Consider the following 24765-nt stretch of genomic DNA (forward strand, 5'->3'; position numbering starts at 1 on the left):
GTGCACGGTGCTCCGAGTGTGGGTCTAACCGAGGGAGACCGGGACTGTGCACAGTGCTCCGAGTGTGGGTCTAACCGAGGAATACAGAGACTGGGACTGTGCACGGTGCTCCGAGTCTGGGTCTGACCGAGGGATACGGAGACCGGGACTGTGCACGGTGCTCCGAGTGTGGGTCTAACCGAGGGATACGGAGACCGGGACTGTGCACGGTGCTCCGAGTGTGGGTCTAACCGAGGGAGACCGGGACTGTGCACGGTGCTCCGAGTGTGGGTCTGACCGAGGGATACGGAGACCGGGACTGTGCACGGTGCTCCGAGTCTGGGTCTGACCGAGGGACACGGAGACCGGGACTGTGCACGGTGCTCCGGGTGTGGGTCTAACCGAGGGATACGGAGACCGGGACTGTTCACGGTGCTCCGAGTGTGGGTCTGACCGAGGGACACGGAGACCGGGACTGTGCACGGTGCTCCTGGTGTGGGTCTGACCGAGGGACACGGAGACCGGGACTGTGCACGGTGCTCCGAGTGTGGGTCTGACCGAGGGATACGGAGAGCGGGACTGTGCACGGTGCTCCGAGTGTGGGTCTGACCGAGGGACACGGAGACCGGGACAGTGCACGGTGCTCCGAGTGTGGGTCTGACCGAGGGACACGGAAACCGGGACTGTGCTCGGTGCTCGGTGCTCCGAGTGTGGGTCTGACTGAGAGACACGGAGACTGGGACTGTGCTCGGTGCTCCGAGTGTGGGTCTGACTGAGAGACACGGAGACCGGGACTGTGCACGGTGCTCCGAGTGTGGGTCTGACCGAGCGATACGGAGACCAGGACTGTGCACGGTGCTCGGAGTGTGGGTCTAACCGAGGAACACGGAGACCGGGACTGTGCACGGTGCTCCGAGTGTGGGTCTGAACGAGGGATATGGAGACCGGGACTGTGCACGGTGCTCCGAGTGTGGGTCTAACCGAGGGAGACCGGGACTGTGCACGGTGCTCCGAGTGTGGGTCTGAACGAGGGATATGGAGACCGGGACTGTGCACGGTGCTCCGAGTGTGGGTCTGACCGAGGGATAGGGAGACCGGGACTGTGCACGGTGCTCCGAGTGTGGGTCTGACCGAGGGACACGGAGACCGGGACTGTGCGCGGTGCTCCGAGTGTGGGTCTGATCGAGGGACACGGAGACCGGGACTGTGCACGGTGCTCCGAGTGTGGGTCTGACCGAGGGACACAGAGACCGGGACTGTGCACGGTGCTCCGAGTGTGGGTCTGACCGAGGGATATGGAGACCGGGACTGTGCACGGTGCTCCGAGTGTGGGTCTGACCGAGGGATACAGAGACCGGACTTTGCACGGTGCTCCGAGTGTGGGTCTGACCGAGGGATACGGAGACCGGGACTGTGCACGGTGCTCCGAGTCTGGGTCTGACCGAGGGACACGGAGACCGGGACTGTGCACGGTGCTCCGAGTGTGGGTCTAACCGAGGAACACAGAGACTGGGACTGTGCACGGTGCTCCGAGTGTGGGTCAGACCGAGGGATACGGAGACCGGGACTGTGCACGGTGCTCCGAGTGTGGGTCTGACCGAGGGACAGGGAGACTGGGACTGTGCACGGTGCTCCGAGTGTGGGTCTGACCGAGGGATACGGAGACCGGGACTGTGCACGGTGCTCCGAGTGTGGGTCTAACTGAGGGATACGGAGACCGGGACTGTGCACGGTGCTCCGAGTGTAGGTCTAACCGAGGGAGACCGGGACTGTGCACGGTGCTCCGAGTGTGGGACTGACAGAGGGATACGGAGACCGGGACTGTGCACGGTGCTCCGAGTGTGGGTCTGACCGAGGGACACGGAGACCGGGACTGTGCACGGTGCTCCGAGTGTGGGTCTAACCGAGGAACACGGAGACCGGGACTGTGCACGGTGCTCCGAGTGTGGGTCTGAACGAGGGACATGGAGACCGGGACTGTGCACAGTGCTCCGAGTGTGGGTCTGACCGAGGGACACGGAGACCGGGACTGTGCACGGTGCTCCGAGTGTGGGTCTGACCGAGGGATACGAAGACCGGGACTGTGCACGGTGCTCCGAGTGTGGGTCTGACCGAGGGACACGGAGACCGGGACTGTGCACGGTGCTCCGAGTGTGGGTATAATCGAGGGATACGGAGACCGGGACTGTGCACGGTGCTCTGAGTGTGGGTCTGACCGAGGGATACGGAGAACGGGACTGTGCACGGTGCTCCGAGTGTGGGTCTGACCGAGGGACACGGAGACCGGGACTGCGCAGGGTGCTCCGAGCGTGGGTCTGACCGAGGGACACGGAGACCGGGACTGTGCACGGTGCTCCGAGTGTGGGTCTGACCGAGGGACACGGAGACCGGGACTGTGCACGGTGCTCCGAGTGTGGGTCTACCCGCGGGATAGGGAGACCGGGACTGTGCACGGTGCTCCGAGTCTGGGTCTGACCGAGGGACACGGAGACCGGGACTGTGCACGGTGCTCCGGGTGTGGGTCTAACCGAGGGATACGGAGACCGGGACTGTTCACGGTGCTCCGAGTGTGGGTCTGACCGAGGGACACGGAGACCGGGACTGTGCACGGTGCTCCTGGTGTGGGTCTGACCGAGGGACACGGAGACCGGGACTGTGCACGGTGCTCCGAGTGTGGGTCTGACCGAGGGATACGGAGAGCGGGACTGTGCACGGTGCTCCGAGTGTGGGTCTGACCGAGGGACACGGAGACCGGGACAGTGCACGGTGCTCCGAGTGTGGGTCTGACCGAGGGACACGGAAACCGGGACTGTGCTCGGTGCTCGGTGCTCCGAGTGTGGGTCTGACTGAGAGACACGGAGACTGGGACTGTGCTCGGTGCTCCGAGTGTGGGTCTGACTGAGAGACACGGAGACCGGGACTGTGCACGGTGCTCCGAGTGTGGGTCTGACCGAGCGATACGGAGACCAGGACTGTGCACGGTGCTCGGAGTGTGGGTCTAACCGAGGAACACGGAGACCGGGACTGTGCACGGTGCTCCGAGTGTGGGTCTGAACGAGGGATATGGAGACCGGGACTGTGCACGGTGCTCCGAGTGTGGGTCTAACCGAGGGAGACCGGGACTGTGCACGGTGCTCCGAGTGTGGGTCTGAACGAGGGATATGGAGACCGGGACTGTGCACGGTGCTCCGAGTGTGGGTCTGACCGAGGGATAGGGAGACCGGGACTGTGCACGGTGCTCCGAGTGTGGGTCTGACCGAGGGACACGGAGACCGGGACTGTGCGCGGTGCTCCGAGTGTGGGTCTGATCGAGGGACACGGAGACCGGGACTGTGCACGGTGCTCCGAGTGTGGGTCTGACCGAGGGACACAGAGACCGGGACTGTGCACGGTGCTCCGAGTGTGGGTCTGACCGAGGGATATGGAGACCGGGACTGTGCACGGTGCTCCGAGTGTGGGTCTGACCGAGGGATACAGAGACCGGACTTTGCACGGTGCTCCGAGTGTGGGTCTGACCGAGGGATACGGAGACCGGGACTGTGCACGGTGCTCCGAGTCTGGGTCTGACCGAGGGACACGGAGACCGGGACTGTGCACGGTGCTCCGAGTGTGGGTCTAACCGAGGAACACAGAGACTGGGACTGTGCACGGTGCTCCGAGTGTGGGTCAGACCGAGGGATACGGAGACCGGGACTGTGCACGGTGCTCCGAGTGTGGGTCTGACCGAGGGACAGGGAGACTGGGACTGTGCACGGTGCTCCGAGTGTGGGTCTGACCGAGGGATACGGAGACCGGGACTGTGCACGGTGCTCCGAGTGTCGGTCTAACCGAGGGATACGGAGACCGGGACTGTGCACGGTGCTCCGAGTGTAGGTCTAACCGAGGGAGACCGGGACTGTGCACGGTGCTCCGAGTGTGGGACTGACAGAGGGATACGGAGACCGGGACTGTGCACGGTGCTCCGAGTGTGGGTCTGACCGAGGGACACGGAGACCGGGACTGTGCACGGTGCTCCGAGTGTGGGTCTAACCGAGGAACACGGAGACCGGGACTGTGCACGGTGCTCCGAGTGTGGGTCTGAACGAGGGACATGGAGACCGGGACTGTGCACAGTGCTCCGAGTGTGGGTCTGACCGAGGGACACGGAGACCGGGACTGTGCACGGTGCTCCGAGTGTGGGTCTGACCGAGGGACACCGAGACCGGGACTGTGCACGGTGCTCCGAGTGTGGGTCTGACCGAGGGATACGAAGACCGGGACTGTGCACGGTGCTCCGAGTGTGGGTCTGACCGAGGGACACGGAGACCGGGACTGTGCACGGTGCTCCGAGTGTGGGTATAATCGAGGGATACGGAGACCGGGACTGTGCACGGTGCTCTGAGTGTGGGTCTGACCGAGGGATACGGAGAACGGGACTGTGCACGGTGCTCCGAGTGTGGGTCTGACCGAGGGACACGGAGACCGGGACTGCGCAGGGTGCTCCGAGCGTGGGTCTGACCGAGGGACACGGAGACCGGGACTGTGCACGGTGCTCCGAGTGTGGGTCTGACCGAGGGACACGGAGACCGGGACTGTGCACGGTGCTCCGAGTGTGGGTCTAACCGCGGGATAGGGAGACCGGGACTGTGCACGGTGCTCCGAGTGTGGGTCTAACCGAGGGACACGGAGACCGGGACTGGGCACGGTGCTCCGAGTGTGGGTCTGACCGAGGGATACGGAGACCGGGACTGTGCACGGTGCTCCGAGTGTGGGTCTGACCGAGGGATAGGGAGACCGGGACTGTGCACGGTGCTCCGAGTGTGGGTCTGACAGAGGGATACGGAGACCGGGACTGTGCACGGTGCTCCGAGTGTGGGTCTGACCGAGGGATAGGGAGACCGGGACTGTGCACGGTGCTCCGAGTGTGGGTCTGACAGAGGGATACGGAGACCGGGACTGTGCGCGGTGCTCCGAGTGTGGGTCTAACCGAGGGGCACGGAGACCGGGACTATGCACGGTGCTCCGACTGTGGGTCTAACCGAGGAACAAGGAGACCGGGACTGTGCACGGTGCTCCGAGTGTGGGTTTGACCGAGGGATATGGAGACCGGGACTGTGCACCGTGCTCCGAGTGTGGGTCTGACCGAGGGACACGGAGACCGGGACTGTGCACGGTGCTCCGAGTGTGGGTCTGACCGAGGGAGACGGGGACCGGGACTGTGCACGGTGCTCCGTGTGTGGGTCTGACCGAGGGACACGGAGACCGGGACTGTGCACGGTGCTCCGAGTGTGGGTCTGACCGATGGATTACGGAGACCGGGACTGCACGGTGCTCCGAGTGTGGGTTTGACCGAGGGATACGGAGACCGGGACTGTGCACGGTGCTCCGAGTGTGGGTCTAACCGAGGGAGACCGGGTCTGTGCACGGTGCTCCGAGTGTGGGTCTGACCGAGGCATAGGGAGACCGGGACTGTGCACGGTGCTCCGAGTGTGGGTCTGACCGAGGGACACGGAGACCGGGACAGTGCACGGTGCTCCGAGTGTGGGTCTGACCGAGGGACACGGAAACCGGGACTGTGCTCGGTGCTCGGTGCTCCGAGTGTGGGTCTGACTGAGAGACACGGAGACTGGGACTGTGCTCGGTGCTCCGAGTGTGGGTCTGACTGAGAGACACGGAGACCGGGACTGTGCACGGTGCTCCGAGTGTGGGTCTGACCGAGCGATACGGAGACCAGGACTGTGCACGGTGCTCGGAGTGTGGGTCTAACCGAGGAACACGGAGACCGGGACTGTGCACGGTGCTCCGAGTGTGGGTCTGAACGAGGGATATGGAGACCGGGACTGTGCACGGTGCTCCGAGTGTGGGTCTAACCGAGGGAGACCGGGACTGTGCACGGTGCTCCGAGTGTGGGTCTGAACGAGGGATATGGAGACCGGGACTGTGCACGGTGCTCCGAGTGTGGGTCTGACCGAGGGATAGGGAGACCGGGACTGTGCACGGTGCTCCGAGTGTGGGTCTGACCGAGGGACACGGAGACCGGGACTGTGCGCGGTGCTCCGAGTGTGGGTCTGATCGAGGGACACGGAGACCGGGACTGTGCACGGTGCTCCGAGTGTGGGTCTGACCGAGGGACACAGAGACCGGGACTGTGCACGGTGCTCCGAGTGTGGGTCTGACCGAGGGATATGGAGACCGGGACTGTGCACGGTGCTCCGAGTGTGGGTCTGACCGAGGGATACAGAGACCGGACTTTGCACGGTGCTCCGAGTGTGGGTCTGACCGAGGGATACGGAGACCGGGACTGTGCACGGTGCTCCGAGTCTGGGTCTGACCGAGGGACACGGAGACCGGGACTGTGCACGGTGCTCCGAGTGTGGGTCTAACCGAGGAACACAGAGACTGGGACTGTGCACGGTGCTCCGAGTGTGGGTCAGACCGAGGGATACGGAGACCGGGACTGTGCACGGTGCTCCGAGTGTGGGTCTGACCGAGGGACAGGGAGACTGGGACTGTGCACGGTGCTCCGAGTGTGGGTCTGACCGAGGGATACGGAGACCGGGACTGTGCACGGTGCTCCGAGTGTCGGTCTAACCGAGGGATACGGAGACCGGGACTGTGCACGGTGCTCCGAGTGTAGGTCTAACCGAGGGAGACCGGGACTGTGCACGGTGCTCCGAGTGTGGGACTGACAGAGGGATACGGAGACCGGGACTGTGCACGGTGCTCCGAGTGTGGGTCTGACCGAGGGACACGGAGACCGGGACTGTGCACGGTGCTCCGAGTGTGGGTCTAACCGAGGAACACGGAGACCGGGACTGTGCACGGTGCTCCGAGTGTGGGTCTGAACGAGGGACATGGAGACCGGGACTGTGCACAGTGCTCCGAGTGTGGGTCTGACCGAGGGACACGGAGACCGGGACTGTGCACGGTGCTCCGAGTGTGGGTCTGACCGAGGGACACCGAGACCGGGACTGTGCACGGTGCTCCGAGTGTGGGTCTGACCGAGGGATACGAAGACCGGGACTGTGCACGGTGCTCCGAGTGTGGGTCTGACCGAGGGACACGGAGACCGGGACTGTGCACGGTGCTCCGAGTGTGGGTATAATCGAGGGATACGGAGACCGGGACTGTGCACGGTGCTCTGAGTGTGGGTCTGACCGAGGGATACGGAGAACGGGACTGTGCACGGTGCTCCGAGTGTGGGTCTGACCGAGGGACACGGAGACCGGGACTGCGCAGGGTGCTCCGAGCGTGGGTCTGACCGAGGGACACGGAGACCGGGACTGTGCACGGTGCTCCGAGTGTGGGTCTGACCGAGGGACACGGAGACCGGGACTGTGCACGGTGCTCCGAGTGTGGGTCTAACCGCGGGATAGGGAGACCGGGACTGTGCACGGTGCTCCGAGTGTGGGTCTAACCGAGGGACACGGAGACCGGGACTGGGCACGGTGCTCCGAGTGTGGGTCTGACCGAGGGATACGGAGACCGGGACTGTGCACGGTGCTCCGAGTGTGGGTCTGACCGAGGGATAGGGAGACCGGGACTGTGCACGGTGCTCCGAGTGTGGGTCTGACAGAGGGATACGGAGACCGGGACTGTGCACGGTGCTCCGAGTGTGGGTCTGACCGAGGGATAGGGAGACCGGGACTGTGCACGGTGCTCCGAGTGTGGGTCTGACAGAGGGATACGGAGACCGGGACTGTGCGCGGTGCTCCGAGTGTGGGTCTAACCGAGGGGCACGGAGACCGGGACTATGCACGGTGCTCCGACTGTGGGTCTAACCGAGGAACAAGGAGACCGGGACTGTGCACGGTGCTCCGAGTGTGGGTTTGACCGAGGGATATGGAGACCGGGACTGTGCACCGTGCTCCGAGTGTGGGTCTGACCGAGGGACACGGAGACCGGGACTGTGCACGGTGCTCCGAGTGTGGGTCTGACCGAGGGAGACGGGGACCGGGACTGTGCACGGTGCTCCGTGTGTGGGTCTGACCGAGGGACACGGAGACCGGGACTGTGCACGGTGCTCCGAGTGTGGGTCTGACCGATGGATTACGGAGACCGGGACTGCACGGTGCTCCGAGTGTGGGTTTGACCGAGGGATACGGAGACCGGGACTGTGCACGGTGCTCCGAGTGTGGGTCTAACCGAGGGAGACCGGGTCTGTGCACGGTGCTCCGAGTGTGGGTCTGACCGAGGCATAGGGAGACCGGGACTGTGCACGGTGCTCCGAGTGTGGGTCTGACCGAGGGATACGGAGACCGGGACTGTGCACGGTGCTCCGAGTGTGGGTCTAACCGAGGGATACGGAGACCGGGACTGTGCATGGTGCTCCGAGTGTGGGTCTGACCGAGGGACACGGAGACCGGGACTGTGCGCGGTGCTCCGAGTGTGGGTCTGATCGAGGGACACGGAGACCGGGACTGTGCACGGTGCTCCGAGTGTGGGTCTGACCGAGGGACACAGAGACCGGGACTGTGCACGGTGCTCCGAGTGTGGGTCTGACCGAGGGATATGGAGACCGGGACTGTGCACGGTGCTCCGAGTGTGGGTCTGACCGAGGGATACAGAGACCGGACTTTGCACGGTGCTCCGAGTGTGGGTCTGACCGAGGGATACGGAGACCGGGACTGTGCACGGTGCTCCGAGTGTGGGTCTGACCGAGGGATACGGAGACCGGGACTGTGCACGGTGCTCCGAGTGTGGGTCTAACCGAGGAACACAGAGACTGGGACTGTGCACGGTGCTCCGAGTGTGGGTCAGACCGAGGGATACGGAGACCGGGACTGTGCACGGTGCTCCGAGTGTGGGTCTGACCGAGGGATACGGAGACCGGGACTGTGCACGGTGCTCCGAGTGTGGGTCTAACCGAGGGATACGGAGACCGGGACTGTGCACGGTGCTCCGAGTGTGGGACTGACAGAGGGATACGGAGACCGGGACTGTACACGGTGCTCCGAGTGTGGGTCTAACCGAGGAACACGGAGACCGGGACTGTGCACGGTGCTCCGAGTGTGGGTCTGAACGAGGGACATGGAGACCGGGACTGTGCACGGTGCTCCGAGTGTGGGTCTAACCGAGGGATACGGAGACCGGGACTGTGCACGGTGCTCCGAGTGTGGGTCTGACCGAGGGTCACGGAGACCGGGACTGTGCACGGTGCTCCGAGTGTGGGTCTGACCGAGGGATACCGAGACCGGGACTGTGCACGGTGCTCCGAGTGTGGGTCTGACCGAGGGATACGAAGACCGGGACTGTGCACGGTTCTCCGAGTGTGGGTATAATCGAGGGATACGGAGACCGGGACTGTGCACGGTGCTCCGAGTGTGGGTCTGACTGAGGGATACGGAGAACGGGACTGTGCACGGTGCTCCGAGTGTGGGTCTGACCGAGGGATACGGAGAACGGGACTGTGCACGGTGCTCCGAGTGTGGGTCTGACCGAGGGACACGGAGACCGGGACTGCGCAGGGTGCTCCGAGCGTGGGTCTGACCGAGGGACACGGAGACCGGGACTGTGCACGGTGCTCCGATTGTGGGTCTGACCGAGGGATACGGAGACCGGGACTCTGCACGGTGCTCCGAGTGTGGGTCTAACCGAGGGACACGGAGACCGGGACTGGGCACGGTGCTCCGAGTGTGGGTCTGACCGAGGGATACGGAGACCGGGACTGTGCACGGTGCTCCGAGTGTGGGTCTGACCGAGGGATAGGGAGACCGGGACTGTGCACGGTGCTCCGAGTGTGGGTCTGACAGAGGGATACGGAGACCGGGACTGTGCACGGTGCTCCGAGTGTGGGTCTGACCGAGGGATAGGGAGACCGGGACTGTGCACGGTGCTCCGAGTGTGGGTCTGACAGAGGGATACGGAGACCGGGACTGTGCGCGGTGCTCCGAGTGTGGGTCTAACCGAGGGGCACGGAGACCGGGACTATGCACGGTGCTCCGACTGTGGGTCTAACCGAGGAACAAGGAGACCGGGACTGTGCACGGTGCTCCGAGTGTGGGTTTGGCCGAGGGATATGGAGACCGGGACTGTGCACGGTGCTCCGAGTGTGTGTATAACCGAGGGATACGGAGACCGGGACTGTGCACGGTGCTCCGAGTGTGGGTCTGACCGAGGGACACGGAGACCGGGACTGTGCACGGTGCTCCGAGTGTGGGTCTGACCGATGGATTACGGAGACCGGGACTGCACGGTGCTCCGAGTGTGGGTTTGACCGAGGGATACGGAGACCGGGACTGTGCACGGTGCTCCGAGTGTGGGTCTAACCGAGGGAGACCGGGTCTGTGCACGGTGCTCCGAGTGTGGGTCTGACCGAGGCATAGGGAGACCGGGACTGTGCACGGTGCTCCGAGTGTGGGTCTGACCGAGGGATACGGAGACCGGGACTGTGCACGGTGCTCCGAGTGTGGGTCTAACCGAGGGATACGGAGACCGGGACTGTGCATGGTGCTCCGAGTGTGGGTCTAACCGAGGGAGACCGGGACTGTGCACGGTGCTCCGAGTGTGGGTCTGACCGAGGGATAGGGAGACCGGGACTGTGCACGGTGCTCCGAGTGTGGGTCTGACCGAGGGATACGGAGACCGGGACTGTGCACGGTGCTCCGAGTCTGGGTCTGACCGAGGGACACGGAGACCGGGACTGTGCACGGTGCTCCGGGTGTGGGTCTAACCGAGGGATACGGAGACCGGGACTGTGCACGGAGCTCCGTGTGTGTGTCTGAATCGAGGGACACGGAGACCGGGACTGTTCACGGTGCTCCGAGTGTGGGTCTGACCGAGGGACACGGAGAGCGGGACTGTGCACGGTGCTCCTGGTGTGGGTCTGACCGAGGGACACGGAGACCGGGACTGTGCACGGTGCTCCGAGTGTGGGTCTGACCGAGGGGTACGGAGACCGGGACTGTGCACGTTGCTCCGAGTGTGGGTCTGACCGAGGGACACGGAGACCGGGACTGTGCACGGTGCTCCGAGTGTGGGTCTGACCGAGGGAGACCGGGACTGTGCACGGTGCTCCGAGTGTGGGTCTGAACGAGGGATATGGAGACCGGGACTGTGCACGGTGCTCCGAGTGTGGGTCTAATCGAGGGATACGGAGAGCGGGACTGTGCACGGTGCTCCCAATGTGGATCTGACCGAGGGATACGGAGAGCGGGACTGTGCACGGTGCTCCGAGTGTGGGTCTAACCGAGGGACACGGAGACCGGGACTGTGCACGGTGCTCCCAGTGTGGGTCTAATCGAGGGATACGGAGACCGGGACTGTGCTCGGTGCTCCGATTGTGGGTCTGACTGAGAGACACGGAGACCGGGACTGTGCTCGGTGCTCCGAGTGTGGGTCTGAACGAGGGATACGGAGACCGGGACTGTGCTCGGTGCTCCGAGTGTGGGTCTGAACGAGGGATACGGAGACCGGGACTGTGCTCGGTGCTCCGAGTGTTGGTCTGACTGAGAGACACGGAGACTGGGACTGTGCTCGGTGCTCCGAGTGTGGGTCTGACCGAGGGACACGGAAACCGGGACTGTGCTCGGTGCTCCGAGTGTGGGTCTGACTGAGAGACACGGAGACTGGGATTGTGCTCGGTGCTCCGAGTGTGGGTCTGACTGAGAGACACGGAGACCGGGATTGTGCACGGTGCTCCGAGTGTGGGTCTGAACGAGGGATACGGAGACCGGGACTGTGCTCGGTGCTCCGAGTGTTGGTCTGACTGAGAGACACGGAGACTGGGACTGTGCTCGGTGCTCCGAGTGTGGGTCTGACCGAGGGACACGGAAACCGGGACTGTGCTCGGTGCTCCGAGTGTGGGTCTGACTGAGAGACACGGAGACTGGGATTGTGCTCGGTGCTCCGAGTGTGGGTCTGACTGAGAGACACGGAGACCGGGACTGTGCACGGTGCTCCGAGTGTGGGTCTGACCGAGGGACACGGAGACGGGGACTGTGCACGGTGCTCCGAGTGTGGGTCTGACCGAGCGATACGGAGACTGGGACTGTGCACGGTGCTCCGAGTGTGGGTCTGACCGAGCGATACGGAGACCAGGACTGTGCACGGTGCTCGGAGTGTGGTTCTGACCGAGGGACACGGAGACCGGGACAGTGCACGGTGCTCCGAGTGTGGGTCTAACCGAGGGATATGGAGACCGGGACTGTGCATGGTGCTCCGAGTGTGGGTCTAACCGAGGGAGACCGGGACTGTGCACGGTGCTCCGAGTGTGGGTCTGACCGAGGGATAGGGAGACCGGGACTGTGCACGGTGCTCCGAGTGTGGGTCTGACCGAGGGATACGGAGACCGGGACTGTGCACGGTGCTCCGAGTCTGGGTCTGACCGAGGGACACGGAGACCGGGACTGTGCACGGTGCTCCGGGTGTGGGTCTAACCGAGGGATACGGAGACCGGGACTGTGCACGGTGCTCCGTGTGTGTGTCTGAATCGAGGGACACGGAGACCGGGACTGTTCACGGTGCTCCGAGTGTGGGTCTGACCGAGGGACACGGAGACCGGGACTGTGCACGGTGCTCCTGGTGTGGGTCTGACCGAGGGACACGGAGACCGGGACTGTGCACGGTGCTCCGAGTGTGGGTCTGACCGAGGGGTACGGAGACCGGGACTGTGCACGTTGCTCCGAGTGTGGGTCTGACCGAGGGACACGGAGACCGGGACTGTGCACGGTGCTCCGAGTGTGGGTCTGACCGAGGGACACGGAGACCGGGACAGTGCACGGTGCTCCGAGTGTGCGTCTGACCGAGGGACACGGAGACCGGGTCTGTGCACGGTGCTCCGAGTGGAGGTCTGACCGAGGGACACGGAGACCGGGACGGTGCACGGTGCTCTGAGTGTGGATCTGACCGAGGGATACGGACACGGGGACTGTGCACGGTGCTCCGAGTGTGGGTCTAACCGAGGGACACGGAGACCGGGACTGTGCACGGTGCTCCGAGTGTAGGTCTGACCGAGGGATACGGAGACTGGGACTGTGCACGGTGCTCCGAGTGTGGGTCTAACCGAGGGACACGGAGACCGGGACTGTGCACGGTGCTCCGAGAGTTGGTCTGACCGAGGGACACGGAGACCGGGACTGTGCACGGTGCTCCGAGTGTGGGTCTGACCGAGGGATACAGAGACCGGGACTGTGCACGTTGCTCCGAGTGTGGGTCTGACAGAGGGACACGGAGACCGCGACTGTGCACGGTGCTCCGAGTGTGGATCTAACCGAGGGATACGGAGACCGGGACTGTGCACGGTGCTCCGAGTGTGGGTCTGACCGAGGGATACGGAGACCGGGACTGTGCACGGTGCTCCGAGTGTGGGTCTGACTGAGGGATATGGAGACCGGGACTGTGCATGGTGCTCCGAGTGTGGGTCTGACCGAGGGACACGGAGACCGGGACTGTGCACGGTGCTCCGAGTGTGGGTCTGACCGAGGGACACGCAGACCGGGACTGTGCTCGGTGCTCCGAGTGTGGGTTTGACCGAGGGACACGGAGACCGGGACTGTGCACGGTGCTCCGAGTGTGGGTCTGACCGAGGGATACGGAGACCGGGACTGTGCACGGTGATCCGAGTGTGGGTCTGACCGAGGGACACGGAGACCGGGACTGTGCACGGTGCTCCGAGTGTGGGTATAACCGAGGGATTGGGTGAATCAGATTTATGCCTCTCCTGGTTCCAATCCAGCAGTTTCCCCGCACGCGCGGGGTCAGAGGGGTGACGGTTTGACACCTGACCTGGTCAGACGGTGCGGGCAAAGGTGAAAGGTGAACGACTCACTTGTCCTTTCCCATGTAGTCTACAATGCCCTGCAGGGGAGACACAAGAGGAGAGACAGACGGTTAAATGATGCGAGACCCTCCCAGGTCTGCAGGCGGCCTGACCCCCCCGCCACCCTGCCCCAGGAGGTACGGGCGCTTTCCACCTCCAGAATTCCATAAAAGAATGACCAGGGCGAGGTTAGGGCCGGTCAAGGACAGTAGTGGGAACTTGTGCGTGGAGTCAGAAGAGATAGGAGAGGCGTTGAATGAATACTTTTCTTCAGTGTTCACCAAGGAGAGGGGCCATGTTTTTGAGGATGAGAGAGTGATACGGGCGGGTAGGCTGGAGAAAGCAGATGTTCTGAGGAAGGATGTATCAGCAATTTTGAAAAACCTTCGGGTCGACAAGTCCCCTGGGCCAGATGGGATATATCCGAGGATTCTTTGGGAGGCAAGGGATGGGATTGCAAAGCCTTTGGCTTTGATCTTTGGGTCCTCGCTGCCCACAGGGATAGTGCCAGAGGACTGGAGAGTAGCGAATGTTGTTCCTCTGTTCAAGAAAGGGAATAGGAATGACCCTGGTAATTATAGGCCGGTTAGTCTTACTTCGGTGGCCGGTAGGTTAATGGAAATGGTTCTGAGGGATAGGATTTATGACCATTTGGAAAGCTGCAGCTTTATCCGGGATAGTCAACACGGATTCGTGAGGGGTAAGTCTTGCCTCGCAAGTTTGATTGAATTCTTTGAGGAGGTAACTAAGTGTGTAGATGAAGGTAGAGCAGTTGATGTGGTATACATGGATTTTAGTAAGGCGTTTGATAAGGTTCCCCATGGTCGGCTCATGCAGAAAGTAAGGAGGTGTGGGATAGAGGGAAATTTGGCCAATTGGATCAGTAACTGGCTATCACATAGAAGACAGAGGGTGGTGGTGGATGGAAAATTTTCAGACTGGAGACCAGTTACCAGCGGTGTACCACAGGGATCAGTGCTGGGTCCTCTGCTATTTGTGATTTTTATCAATGACTTGGAGGAGGGGGCTGAAGGGTGGGTCAGTAAATTTGCTGATGACGCCAAGAGTGGTGGAGTAGTGGATGAGGGGGAGGGCCGTTGTAGGCGGCAAAGAGACATTGATAGGACGCAGAGCTGGGCCGAGAAGTGGCAGATGGAGTTTAACCCTGATTAGTGCGAGGTGATTCATTTTGGTCGGACAAATTTGAATGTGGATTACAGGGTCAATGCAGGGTTCTGAGGAATGTGGAGGAACAGAGAGACCTCGGGGTTCATGTCCACAGATCTCTGAAGGTTGCCACTCGAGTGGATAGAGCCGTGAAGAAGGCCTATAGTGTGTTAGCGTTTATTAACGGGGGGCTCGAGTTTAAGAGCCGCGGGGTTATGCTGCAACTGTACCGGACCCTGGTGAGACCACATTTGGAGTATTGTGTGCAGTTCTGGTCACCTCACTATAGGAAGGATGTGGAAGCATTGGAAAGGGTTGCAGAGGGGATTTACCAGGATGCTGCCTGGATTGGAGGGTGGGTCTTATGAGGAAAGGTTGAGGGAGCTTTGGAGCAGAGGAGGATGAGAGGCGACTTAATAGAGGTGTATAAGATGATGCGGGGGATAGATAGAGTGGACGTTCAGAGACGATTTCCTCGGGTGGATGTCGCTGTTACAAGGGGGCATAACTATAAGGTTTGGGGTGGAGATATAGGAGGGATGTCCGAGGTAGGTTCTTTACTCAGAGAGTGGTGAGGGTGTGAATGGGCTGCCTGCTGTGATAGTGGAGTCGGACACTTTAGGAACTTTCAAGCGGTTATTGGATAGGCACATGGAGCACACCAGAATGACAGGGAGTGGGATAGCTTGATCTTGCTTCGGACAAGGGCTCGGCACAACATCGAGGGCCGAAGGGCCTGTTCTGTGCTGTACTGTTCCGTGTTCCCTCCCTTCCCCAAGCCGCCGGCCATTCGACTGCAGAAGGCGTCGTCCACCCATCTGACCTCCCCTTCCAATCGGGGAAGGTGGGGGGCTGTAAGGAAGAGGGGGTAATTGGGGAGGGGAGGGGATAGTGAGGGAGTGGGTTAATCGGGGAGGGGAGAGGTGGTTGGGGGTAACGGGGGAGTGGGGTTGTGGGTAATGGGGAGGGGGGTTTGTGGGTAATGGAGGAGTGGGGTTGTGGGTAATGGGGAGGGGGGTTGTGGGTAACGGGGGAGGGGGGTTGTGTGGTAATGGGGGAGGGGGGTTGTGGGTAATGGGGGAGGGGGGTTGTGGGTAATGGGGAGGGGGTTGGAGGAAATGGGGAGCGGGGTTGGGGGCAATGGGGGAGGGGAGGGGGAAGAGGGGAGGGCGGTGGGGGTTGGGGGTAAGGGGGAGGAGAGTGGGGGTTAGGTGTAAGGGAGAGGGGAGCGGGGGTTGGGGAAAGGGGGAAGGGAGCAGGGGCTGGGGGTAAGGGGGAGGGGAGGGTTGGGGTAATGGGGAGGGAGTGGGGTTGGGGGTAATGGGGAGGGGGTAATGGGGGGGTTGGGGGGTAATGGGGAGGGGGATTGGGGGGTAATGGGGAGAGGTGTTGGGGATAATGGGGAGGGGGGTTGGGTGTAATGGGGGGGGTTGGGGGGGTAATGGGGGAGGGGGGTTGGGGGTAATGGGGAGGGGGGTTGGGGGTAATGGGGAGGGGGTTGGGGGTATGGGGAGGGGGGTTGGGGGTAATGGGGAGGGGGGTCGGGGAAATGGGAGGGGGGTTGGGGGTAATGGGGGAGTGAGGGTTGGGGGTAATGGGGAGGGGGGTTGGGGTAATGGGGAGGGGGGGTCGGGGGTAATGGGGAGGGGGGTCGGGGGTAATGGGGAGGGGGGGTCGGGGGTAATGGGGAGGGGGGGGTCGGGGGAAATGGGAGGGGGGGGTTGGGGGTAATGGGGAGGGGGCTTGGAGGTAATGGGGAGGGGGTTGCGGGTAATGGGGAGCGGGTCGGGGCAATGGGGAAGGGGAGGGGGGGTTGGGGGTAATGGGCGAGGGGAGGGGGAAGAGGGGAGGGCGGTGGGGGTTGGGGGTAAGGGGGAGGGGGAGTGGGGGGTTAGGTGTAAGAGGGAGGGGAGTGGGGGTTGGGGAATGGGGGAGGGGAGCAGGGATTGGGGGTAAGGGGGAGGGGGGTTGTGGGTAATGGGGAGGGGTGTTGGAGAAATGGGGAGCGGGGTTGGGGGCAATGAGGGAGGGGAGGGGTGTTGTAATGGGTGAGGGGAGGGGGGGGAAGAGGGGAGGGTGGTGGGGGTGGGGGGGTAAGGGGAGGAGAGTGGGGGGTTAGGTGTAAGGGAGAGGGGAGCGGGGGTTGGGGAAAGGGGGAAGGGAGCAGGGACTGGGGGTAAGGGGAGGGGAGTGGGGTTGGGGGTAATGGGGGAGGGGTTTTGGGGGTAATGGGGAGGGGACTTGGGGGTAATGGGGAGGGGGGTTTGGGGGGGTAATGGGGAGGGGGCTTGGGGGTAATGGGGAGGGGGGTTTGGGGGTAATGGGAAGGGGGTTTGGGGGTAATGGGGAGGGGGGTTTGGGGGTAATGGGGAGGGGGTTTGGGGGTAACGGGGAGGGGGGTTTGGGGGTAATGGGGAGGGGGGTTGGGGGTAATGGGCGAGGGGGGTAATGGGGAGGGGGGGCTGGGGGTAATGGGGGGGATTGGGGGTAGGGGTAATGGGAGGGGGGGTTGGGGGGTAATGGGAGGGGGCTGGGGGTCTCTTACCCGGATCCTCATGTCCTTGGACAGGTGGTTGGTCATGTGGAAGGGTCTCTCGGGACCCCAGGGAGAGCCGAGGTTCCCGAGCGAGTTCACCCTCGCCCGGTGCAGTTTGGCCATCATTATTTTCTCCTCCTTCTGCCATTGGTCAGCGAGGGAAAGAAGAAATGGACGGGTTAGCTGGACACTGACCAATGAAAGTAACCGCACCGATCCTCCCACAGTGCGGCGCTCCCTCAGCACCGACCCTCCCACAGTGCGGCGCTCCCTCAGCACTGACCCTCCCACAGTGCGGCGCTCTCTCAGCACCGACCCTCCCACAGTGCGGAGCTCCCTCAGCACCGACCCTCCCACAGTGCGGCGCTCCCTCAGCACTGACCCTCCCACAGTGCGGAGCTCCCTCAGCACCGACCCTCCCACAGTGCGGCGCTCCCTCAGCACCGACCCTCCCACAGTGCGGAGCTCCCTCAGCACCGACCCTCCCACAGTGCGGCGCTCCCTCAGCACTGACCCTCCCACAGTGCGGCGCTCCCTCAGCACTGACCCTCCCACAGTGCGGAGCTCCCTCAGCACCGACCCTCCCACAGTGCGGAGCTCCCTCAGCACCGACCCTCCCACAGTGCGGAGCTCCCTCAGCACTTACCCTCCCACAATGCGGCGCTCCCTCAGCACTGACCCTCCCACAGTGCGGAGCTCCCTCAGCACTTACCCTCCCACAGTGCGGCGCTCCCTCAGCACCGACCCTCCCACAGTGCGGCGCTCCCTCAGCACTGACCCTCCCACAGTGCGGAGCTCCCTCAGCACTGACCCTCCCACAGTGCGGAGCTCCCTCAGCACTGACCCTCCCACAGTGCAGTGCTCCCTCAGCACTGACACTCCCACAGTGCGGAGCTCCCTCAGCACTGACCCTCCCACAGTGCGGAGCTCCCTCAGCACAGACCCTCCCACAGTGCGGAGCTCCCTCAGCACTGACCCTCCCACAGTGCGGCGCTCCCTCAGCACAGACCCTCCCACAGTGCGGAGCTCCCTCGGCACTGACCCTCCCACAGCACTGACCCTCCCTCAGCACTGACCCTCCCACAGTGCAGCGCTCCCTCAGCACTGACACTCCCACAGTGCGGAGCTCCCTCAGCACTGACCCTCCCACAGTGCGGCACTCCCTCAGCACTGACCCTCCCACAGTGCGGAGCTCCCTCAGCACTGACCCTCCCACAGTGCGGAGCTCCCTCGGCACTGACGCTCCCACAGTGCGGCGCTCCCTCAGCACTGACCCTCCCACAGTGCGGCGCTCCCTCAGCACTGACCCTCCCACAGTGCGGAGCTCACTCAGCACTGACCCTCCCACAGTGCGGGGCTCCCTCAGCACTGAACCCTCCCACAATGCAGAGCTCCTCAGCACTGACCCTCCCACAGTGCGGCACTCCCCTCAGCACTGACCCTCCCACAGTGCGGAGCTCCCTCAGCACTGACACCTCCCACAGTGCGGAGCTCCCTCAGCACCGACCCTCCCACAGTGCGGAGCTCCCTCAGCACTGACCCTCCCACAGTGCGGAGCTGCCTCAGCACTGACCCTCCCACAGTGCGGAGCTCCCTCAGCACTGACCCTCCCACAGTGCGGCACTTCCCTCAGCACTGACCCTCCCACAGTGCGGAGCTCCCTCAGCACTGACCCTCCCACAGTGCGGAGCTCCCTCGGCACTGACCCTCCCACAGTGCGGCACTCCCTCAGCACTGACACTCCCACAGTGCGGCGCTCCCTCAGCACTGACCCTCCCCACAGTGCGGCGCTCCCTCAGCACTGACCCTCCCACAGTGCGGAGCTCACTCAGCACTGACCCTCCCACAGTGCGGGGCTCCCTCAGCACTGACCCTCCCACAATGCAGAGCTCCCTCAGCACTGACCCTCCCACAGTGCGGCACTCCCCTCAGCACTGACCCTCCCGCAGTGCGGCGCTCCCTCAGCACTGACCCTCCCACAGTGCGGCGCTCCCTCAGCACTGACCCTCCCACAGGGCGGCGCTCCCTCAGCACTGACCCCTCCCACAGTGCGGCGCTCCCTCAGCACTGACCCTCCCACAGTGCCGCGCTCCCTCAGCACTGACCCTCCCACAGTGCGGCGCCCCCTCAGCACTGACCCTCCCACAGTGCAGCGCTCCCTCAGCACTGACCCTCCCACAGTGCGGAGCTCACTCAGCACTGACCCTCCCACAGTGCGGCGCCCCCCTCAGCACTGACCCTCCCACAGTGCGGCGCTCCCTCAGCACTGACCCTCCCACAGTGCGGAGCTCCCTCAGCACTGACCCTCCCACAGTGCGGCGCTCCCTCAGCACTGACCCTCCCACAGTGCGGCGCTCCCTCAGCACTGACCCTCCCACAGTGCGGCGCTCCCTCAGCACTGACCCTCCCCACAGTGCGGCGCTCCCTCCGCACTGACCCTCCCACAGTGCGGCGCTCCCTCAGCACTGACCCTCGCACAGTGCGGCGCTCCCTCAGCACTGACCCTCCCACAGTGCGGAGCTCCCTCAGCACTGACCCTCCCACAGTGCGGCGCACCCTCAGCACTGACCCTCCCACAGTGCGGAGCTCCCTCAGCACTGACCCTCCCACAGTGCGGCGCTCCCTCAGCACTGACCCTCCCACAGTGCGGCGCTCCCTCAGCACTGACCCTCCCACAGTGCGGCACTCCCTCAGCACTGACCCTCCCACAGTGCGGCACTCCCTCAGCACTGACCCTCCCACAGTGCGGCGCTCCCTCAGCACTGACCCTCCCACAGTGCGGAGCTCCCTCAGCACTGACCCTCCCACAGTGCGGAGCTCCCTCAGCACTGACCCTCCCACAGAGCGGCGCTCCCTCAGCACTGACCCTCCCACAGTGTGGCGCTCCCTCAGCGCTGGCTGTCCTGGGTTGTAAAGGGTTAACGAGATTGCCTCCTCTCGCTCCCATGCTCCTGTGAGCTTAAAATAGCCACTTCCTGCCTTGTAGTCTGTCTCCGGCCAAAGGGGAGGGCACATTCTGGGCTTGTGTCCAGCGTTTCTTCCGGAGGAACTTGGCGCTAGTCCCTCTTTCCCCTGAGACTCTCCAAACAACAGATAGAAATTATTAAGTGGGGACCCCGCCCCCTCTCCTCACCCCCTCCCCTCCCCCCCCTCCCCTCCCTCCTCGCTCCTCCTCGCTCCCTCCCTAAGCGCAACAACATTCATTTCGTGTGGCCCTGGTGCTCACCTAGTCCATTGAGGAAGCCTTGACCCCAAACTTCTTTCATCAATTATTCAGCCCCCTCCTCCTCCTCGAGTCTGTTACACAGGAACAGGAGGGATCCCATTCAGCCTCCTCCTCGAGCGTGTTACACAGGAACAGGAGGATCCCATTCAGCCCCCTCCTCCTCCTCGAGCGTGTTACACAGGAACAGGAGGATCCCATTCAGCCCCCTCCTCCTCCTCGAGTCTGTTACACAGGAACAGGAGGATCCCATTCAGCCCCCTCCTCCTCCTTGAGCCTGTTACACAGGAACAGGAGGATCCATTCAGCCCCCTCCTCCTCCTCGAGCCTGTTACACAGGAACAGGAGGATCCCATTCAGCCCCCTCCTCCTCCTCGAGCCTGTTACACAGGAACAGGAGGATCCATTCAGCCCCCTCCTCGAGCCTGTTACACAGGAACAGGAGGATCCCATTCAGCCCCCTCCTCGAGCCTGTTACACAGGAACAGGAGGATCCCATTCAGCCTCCTCCTCGAGCCTGTTACACAGGAACAGGAGGATCCCATTCAGCCCCCTCCTCCTCCTTGAGCCTGTTACACAGGAACAGGAGGATCCCATTCAGCCCCCTCCTCGAGCCTGTTACACAGGAACAGGAGGATCCCATTCAGCCCCCTCCTCGAGCCTGTTACACAGGAACAGGAGGATCCCATTCAGCCCCCTCCTCCTCCTCGAGCCTGTTACACAGGAACAGGAGGATCCCATTCAGCCTCCTCCTCCTCCTCGAGCCTGTTACACAGGAACAGGAGGATCCCATTCAGCCCCCTCCTCGAGCCTGTTACACAGGAACAGGAGGATCCCATTCAGCCTCCTCCTCGAGCCTGTTACACAGGAACAGGAGGATCCCATTCAGCCCTCTCCTCGAGCCTCTTACACAGGAACAGGAGGAGGCCTTGCGGGGACTGGATTTGAGGTATCCAGGTCTCCGGCCTGTCCCGAAAGCCGCGGGTCTTGGCCAGGGAAGTGGGGAGGGATGCGTACCTACCCGTTTCTCGCTGCACCCCACAATGAGGTAGGTGTCGATACTGTTCTGCTTCAGGTAGGCGTTGCGATCACCCCCGTAGCCTGGCTCCACCTCATAGTCCTCGTTCAGGTACAGCAGCGTAGCCTTGGTGATGTGAATGCGCCTGGAACCAGACACAGGCCCGTTACCAAACCTCTGTCACCCCCCTCCACGCCACATCCCTCCGTCCCACTCTCGCCCAATTCTCTCTCCCTCCCTGGCACACATTCCGCCCTCACAATTCTACACGGTTACGTAGAAACATGGAAGATCGGGGCAAGAGGAGACCTTATGGTCCTTCGAGCCGACTCCCCCATTCATCACCATCATGGCTGACCATCCAACTCAATCTGCTCTCTCCCCATCGCCTTGGATCCCAATCTCCCCAAGTGCTCTATCCAGCCGCCTCCTGAATATATCCAATGTTTCAGCATCAACTACTTCCTGGGGTAATGAATTCCACAGGCTCGCCACTCTCTGGGTGAGAATGTCTCCTTATCTCTGTCTGAAATGGTTCACCCTGAATCCTCAGGCTGTGACCCCTGGTTCTGGACACACCCATCATTGGTCACATCTTCCCCGCATCTCCCCTGTCCAGTCCGGTTTAGAATTTTATACGTCTCCGTCAGATCCCCCCCCTCGTTCGTCTGAACTCCGTCGAGAACAATCCCAACCTCGTCAATCTCTCCTCGTACGACATTCTGGTAAATCTCCTCTGCACCCTTTCCAATGCTTCCACTTCCTTCCTATAATGCGGCGACCAGAATTGCACGTACTCCAAATGCGGCCGCACCAGAGTTTTGTACAGCTGCAATGTGATCTCATGGCTCCGACCAACTCAATCCCTCCACCAATAAAAGCTAACACACCGTACGCCTTCTTAACAACCCTCTCAACCTGGGTGGCAACTTTCAGGGATCTATGTACATGGACACCGAGATCTCTCTGCTCATCCACACTGCAAGAATCGTACCATTAGCCCAGTACTCTGTCTTCCTGTTATTCCTTCCAAAATGAATCACCTCACACTTTTCTGCATTAAACTCCATTTGCCACCTCTCAGCCCAGCGCTGCAGCTTATCTATGTCCCTCTGTAACTTGTAACATCCTTCCGCACTGTCCACAACTCCACCGACTTTAGTGTCATCTGCAAATTTACTCACCCATCCTTCTACGCCCTTCTCCAGGTCATTGATAAAAATGACAAACAGCAGTGGCCCCAAAACAGATCCTTGTGGTACACCACTAGTAACTGGACTCCTGTCTGAACATTTCCCATCAACCACCACCCTTTGTCTTCTTCCAGCTAGCCAATTTCTGATCCAGACTGCTAAATCACCCCGAATCCCATGCCTCCGTATTTTATCATAGAATTTACCGTGCAGAAGGAGGCCATTCGGCCCATCGAGTCTGCACCGGCTCTTGGAAAGAGCACCCTACCCAAGGTCAACACCTCCACCCGATCCCCGTAACCCAGTAACCCCACCCAACACTAAGGACAATTTGGACATTAAGGGCAATTTATCACGGCCAATCCACCTAACCTGCACATCTTTGGACACTAAGGGACAATTTAACACGGCCAATCCACCTAACCTGTACATCTTTGGACACTAAGGGACAATTTAACACGGCCAATCCACCTAACCTGCACATCTTTGGACACTAAGGGCAATTTATCACGGCCAATCCACCTAACCTGCACATCTTTGGACACTAAGGGACAATTTAACACGGCCAATCCACCTAACCTGCACATCTTTGGACACTAAGGGCAATTTATCACGGCCAATCCACCTAACCTGCACATCTTTGGACACTAAGGGACAATTTAACACGGCCAATCCACCTAACCTGCACATCTTTGGACACTAAGGGACAATTTAAACACGGGCAATCCACCTAACCTGCACATCTTTGGACACTAAGGGCAATTTATCATTGGCCAATCCACCTAACCTGTACATCTTTGGACTGTGGGAGGAAACCGGAGCACCCGGAGGAAACCCACGCACACACGGGGAGGACACGCCAGACTCCACACAGACAGAGACCCAAGCCGGGAATCGAACCCGGGACCCTGGAGCTGTGAAGCAACAGTGCTAACCACTGTGCTACCGTGCTGCCCACGCAGTAGCCGACCGTGGGGAACCTTATCAAACGTTTGGAGGGGGCTGTGACGGAAACCGTGTACCCAGATGGTGATTGGAGTCTGGAATCCGCTGTCTGAAAGGGATGGAAATACGCGTACAGGGGAGATAGGTTACGAACGGTGAGGGGGTTGTTATTGTCCCGTACGGTGGTGCCAAAGGGTCTTTTCTGCTCTCTGACTGACAATCCCTTTCGTGGCCGGCCGCAGTTTTCAGGGTCCCGGGTTCGATTCCCGGCTTGGGTCACTGTCTGTGCGGAGTCGGCACGTCCTCCCCGTGTCTGCGTGGGTTTCCTCCGGGCGCTCCGGTTTCCTCCCACTGGTCCCGAAAGACGTGGCAGGTTGGGTGGGGGCTGCGGGGATGGGCCGGGGGGGGGGGGGGGGGGTCTACCGGAGGGTCGGTGCAGACGTCGATGGGCCGAATGGACGCCGCCTGCACTGTAGGGATTCTGTCATATCATTCTCTCGGTCTCCCACAATTCTGTCTCCCACAATTCTGTCTCCCTCTCGGTCTCCCACAATTCTGTCTCCCACAATTCTGTCTCCCCTCTCTGTCTCCCACAATTCTGTCTCCCACAATTCTGTCTCCCACAATTCTGTCTCCCTCTCTGTCTCCCCACAATTCTGTCTCCCACAATTCTGTCTCCCACAATTCTGTCTCCCTCTCTGTCTCCCACAATTCTGTCTCCCACAATTCTGTCTCCCTCTCTGTCTCCCTCTCGGTCTCCCACAATTCTGTCTCCCTCTCCTGTCTCCCTCTCTGTCTCCCTCTCTGTCTCCTCTCTGTCTGTATCTCTCTCTGTCTCTCACTCTCTCTGTCTCTCACTCTCTCTGTCTCTCACTCTCTCTGTCCCTCACTCTCTCTCTCTCTCTCTGTCTCTCTCTGTCTCTGTCTCTCTCTCTCTCTCTGTCACTCTCTCTCTCTCTCTCTGTC

The 24765-nt window shown here is 62.1% G+C and overlaps 1 protein-coding gene across 1 annotated transcript in view; it reads right to left on the reverse strand.

Moving 5' to 3' along the window:
• Positions 1-21804, reverse strand: part of LOC140405322 (adenylate cyclase type 5-like) — a 148939-nt gene extending 127135 nt beyond the window's left edge. Inside the window, exons 1-3 of the mRNA XM_072493613.1 lie at positions 21665-21804; positions 17430-17561; positions 13727-13755 (exon numbers count right to left, since the gene is read on the reverse strand). Coding sequence (XP_072349714.1) covers positions 13727-13755; positions 17430-17546 — 146 coding nt within the window. The 5' untranslated portion in view covers positions 17547-17561; positions 21665-21804. The remainder of the gene's footprint in view (positions 1-13726; positions 13756-17429; positions 17562-21664) is intronic.
• Between the last annotated feature and the right edge of the window lie 2961 nt (positions 21805-24765).

Source organism: Scyliorhinus torazame, chromosome X, assembly GCF_047496885.1.
Source record: "Scyliorhinus torazame isolate Kashiwa2021f chromosome X, sScyTor2.1, whole genome shotgun sequence".
NCBI classification, from domain to species: domain Eukaryota; kingdom Metazoa; phylum Chordata; class Chondrichthyes; order Carcharhiniformes; family Scyliorhinidae; genus Scyliorhinus; species Scyliorhinus torazame.